This window comes from Fukomys damarensis, unplaced genomic scaffold (assembly GCF_012274545.1).
Source record: "Fukomys damarensis isolate Sample0158 unplaced genomic scaffold, DMR_v1.0_HiC HiC_scaffold_15, whole genome shotgun sequence".
In the NCBI taxonomy this organism is placed as follows: Eukaryota; Metazoa; Chordata; class Mammalia; order Rodentia; family Bathyergidae; genus Fukomys; species Fukomys damarensis.
The window spans coordinates 13820553-13824747 of record NW_022900927.1 but is presented as its reverse complement, the minus strand read 5'-3'; the positions used below and the strand labels follow the sequence as shown (position 1 = coordinate 13824747).

The following is a 4195-nucleotide window of genomic DNA, read 5'->3' as shown; positions in this document are numbered from 1 at the left end:
ATATATATATATATATAGCTCAGGGTTCAATCCCTGATATACTATAAAAGAAAGAAAGAGAAAAAAGGAAGGAGAAAGAGTAAATTCATTTTATTTATGACATTTAAATTCGTAATTCATCCTGAATTAATATGTTTATCTGGGTCCAATTTCCACATAGCAAACCAATTTTTCTAACTTGCTTTATTAATATTTCTCTTCTTTTTTGTCTCTATTGATATGACACGTCTATTCTGTAATTTATTGAAGATATGTTGACAAATTCACATATACATTCTCTGCCATTGATTAACTTACTGTTCTTCCTCCTGTAGCTTTATAACAATCCCCTCCCTTCACTTACTTTTCTCATCTTGGAGGACTTTGACTGCACTATGTAAAACTTAAAGTTTCTTTCTCCAGTCTTATTTATAAACCATGTTGCCCTTTGGATTTGACTTTTGTTGAGTCCGTAAACAATTTGGGGAGGATAAGATCTCCATAATATTCAGTCTCCTGTTCTTGTGTGTTATCTTTCCTTTTGCATAAGTCTTCTCAATATCTTTCAGTAAAGTTGTAATTCTACATGCAAGTTTTCTGTATTGTTTGTTGGATTTCTCTTACAAATTTCTTTGACCTCAATTCCTAGTTTGAGTTGTTGCTTTTGGTGTTGTTTTAATCACCCAGCTGATGTGAACCTGGCCTGCAAATGTTCTTAAGAGGAAACATAAATAGCAGTTTCTCAGGGTCCCTTTGCACCCACCCCACCTTCTCTGCATAGTCCCATAGCAGCTTTCCATGCAGGTCGATGAAGTTGGAAGAGTAGACCGCTTTCTTCTTTGTAGTTCTCGTTTATACTGATAAGCAGTCCCGTAGAATCCCAGCTTTATTAAGACTCTGCTTTGGAAATGCTCTAGACCCTAGCTTTTCTCCCATGGGCTCCTCAAGGAATCAGAACTTACTCATCCATTTTGTCTCAACAAATAAGTGTCTCAGGCGCAAGCCTAGCTTTAGGTTTCAACTAACATCTCTGGTTTGTCCCTCACTGTGTTTTGGTCTGGTAATTTTTTTAATGGTATTGTCATATTTTTAATGTTTTAAATGTAATAAAGAACTTATTAATAGTTTAAATTGTTTTAGCTAGAAGTTTTGCCCAAGACAGCTCTTTATATTATCTGGAAGAGAATTTTTGCTGTGTTTTAGACTAGTACAAATTTAAATAGCTCAAAATAAAGACTGTCTTCATGTTGTGATCTCTATTTTGCAGCATAATTCATTTGAAAAGTTTTATTCACTTTAAATTTCTTAATCAAAACTAGTTCAGTACAACTACACTGACTTTACTAAATGTTAGATAATTATTTTGACTACTTGGCTTGCCAGGTTACCATCACTGTTAATCACATGGACTTTTTTTTGGGGGGGTGCAGGGTATTGAACTCAGGACCTTGCACTTGCAAGGCAGATGGTGGCACCAGGACTTTTTATATTTATTTTTTTCTTTACCTCCATGAAATTTTCCATAACTTAGTGTTTTCCTTTTCCCTTCTTCTACCTTTATTATAGTTAACCTGTATTTTATAGAAGACTGTGTATAACATCCTTGAGTTTTGACATATATAACAGTATCAAAAAGCTTAGACATACCTATTTATTTATTTATTATTTCCAGTACTGGAGATTGAACTTAGATCCTTGCCCTTGCCAGACAGGCACAGCACCACTGAGCTACATCCCTGGGTATATCTATTTTATCTTAAATACAATGTACAGTGGGCAAGATGGGTAACATCCCCTGAATTTGATGATGCCCTGAGAGTGTAAGGAGCTTCCTTGTGGCCTCACAAGTGACAGGCAGGAAGCTGTCATGGATGTCGTTGAGTATCCTGACACTTTCTTCTGTTTCCTTACAATGGTTCATATTGTCTCCTATTTTTCAGTGCTTGAAGGCAGATCACAGAAACAGAATCTACAAATGATTTCTAAAATTTTTTAACCAACGATTTAAATTTCCATTTCCTTCAACTGGTAGAAGTTCTACTCTTGGTGGTCCTGGTATTTTTCTCCCATGCAAAATGGCTCTGCAGTATAGAAAAGAGTGAAGAACAAGTCCTGTCTGCTAAAATTCTGTTCAGTTGACACTTTTCAGATTTTATTTTCAAGTTAAAAATACGTATAGAAGAGAATATGTAGTACACAATTAAAAATATGTATTCATTTTAAAATGAGATTCTATCTGGAATTTGGATTGTTAATCTTGATGATGTGAATAGGTTACTGTTTAGTGAATCAGTTTAGGTTTTCAGTGCTGTACTGATTAACATTCAGTTGTATATTTGATCTTTCAAGAGGAAATGTGAAACTTGACAAGTGTTTCCTTATTTTTAAACTTTTTCAGGTGTTTGACATTTTGAACTCAGCTGAGTTAATCTGTCTTATGAGACATATTTTGATACCTAAAAACATTATTGCTGAATGCATGGTTTCTATGAATCCTAACAGCAAGAATGCAAACATCTGGCTGGGCTGTGGGCACACTGACAAAGGGCAGCTCTCCCGTCTTGACTTAAACACCAAAGGACACACTTTGGAGGTAAATGAGAGAACGCTTTTAACTAAAACTGTGTTAGAGTGCTCACTTTTCCCTGAAGTTTGTAACAGCTAAAAATTATTTTAGAAAAAATTGCATATGAGCCAATTATTACCAAATATGATTGAAATGTACAGTGAATGTTTAAGTTAGAAAAATTATTTTGTACAGTGAACATTAAAATGTATAGTGAAAGACACATCAGCATTAATCCAATTCATAATACCGTCGCTTCACACCGACTTACCCATTGCTCTTACCACTTTCTTAAGCAGTTCTGGAAGTTTTCTAAGTGTCTTTACTGGGTGTGAGTAAATAAGTGGAAAGCAGGCGTGTAAAGACATTATAGTGTTTTCTCATCCACCTCATTCATTGGATCTGGCACTACATGACTTCTGGCTCTTCCCCAAAGTCAGAATGATCATGAAATGTAAACATTTTGAACCAGTTCAGGACACGAGGCAGCCACAATAACACAACTGAAGATACTCACAAAGGGACTTCCAGTGGGATGCGTGTGTTGGGAATGGTGTGTGGGGGGTGGTGGTGACAATTTACCTTTCACTGTAATGATTTTTTAAACTGTAAACAATCAACGTATCTTTCATCCATGCCTCATATCTAGTGAAGATGCAGTGAGAATGGAAAGACAGGAATGAATTTTAAAAAGAAGTTGAAAGAAGATTCTGATACAGTAAGTTTAGGGGTAACTGTGCAGAACAAATGATAGAGTGATTTTCACACACGCCTTAAGGGTGAGCAGGAGAATTATAGTACAGAGAGAAGACACAGATAGAGAGTTTTTGTCAGGAATGTGGCATAAGGCCAATGGGGAAATTCCTCCTGCAGTTTTACTTAGGGAAGTTGGTACAACAGCTGTGAGTATCAATGCCACTGTAATACACTTCCCTAGATCTAACATTTCTTGTCTACTCTCTTATGCAATCACAATCTGAAAATCCATTCCAGCATTATCAGCTTCCTTTGCCTACTAAATGCTGTTCTAAGAAAACTTTGAAATGTTAATTTGGAGGTGGTACCTTATTGTATAAAATGATATATTGTCCACATCTGTTTCGAACAACTTTATAATTTAAATATTTCTTCAAAAGTTTAATTATTTATTTCTCCTAGGATAAAATTTCCCCTAAAACAAAAATTTTTCTGATTTTTCAGAACCCATCTGTCTAATTTTAGACCATAATATATATGAAAAATAGAGAACCTTTTGTTCCACAATCCAAACCATGTTTGACATTTTCTGTATTTCCTTGTGCTATAAACATTGTTATAAGAACAGTCTCACTTGTCCTGATTTTACTGTTCCTTGCACTTTTGAGCCTGAGACAGGTAATCTAGTGCATGTAATTTAAGGAAAGAAAAGCATGAAAAGAAGTAAAGGACATAGGGGAAAGAAAAAAATATGAGAAAATGAAAAAATGGAAATAAAGTTTTTTTAAATAGGGAAGGGAGGAGGGGGTGAAGGGAGGGCAGGGACAAGGGGAAAAAGATGAGAACCAAGACCTGTCATGTAAAGGTACAAGATACCAATGATGAATGTAACTGTACTGTATACCTAAAAAGTACCAATAAACTCAACGAGAAAAAAAAAAAAAAGAAGAAGAA

At 35.1% G+C, this 4195-nt stretch overlaps 1 protein-coding gene across 3 annotated transcripts in view; it reads left to right on the top strand.

Moving 5' to 3' along the window:
* The window catches only part of Lrrk2 (leucine rich repeat kinase 2), a 139795-nt gene that overhangs the window by 121888 nt on the left and 13712 nt on the right, over positions 1-4195 (top strand). For all 3 annotated transcript variants that reach the window (XM_010615430.1, XM_010615431.1, XM_010615429.1), the window contains one exon: positions 2378-2572. In XM_010615430.1, coding sequence (XP_010613732.1) covers positions 2378-2572 — 195 coding nt within the window. The remainder of the gene's footprint in view (positions 1-2377; positions 2573-4195) is intronic.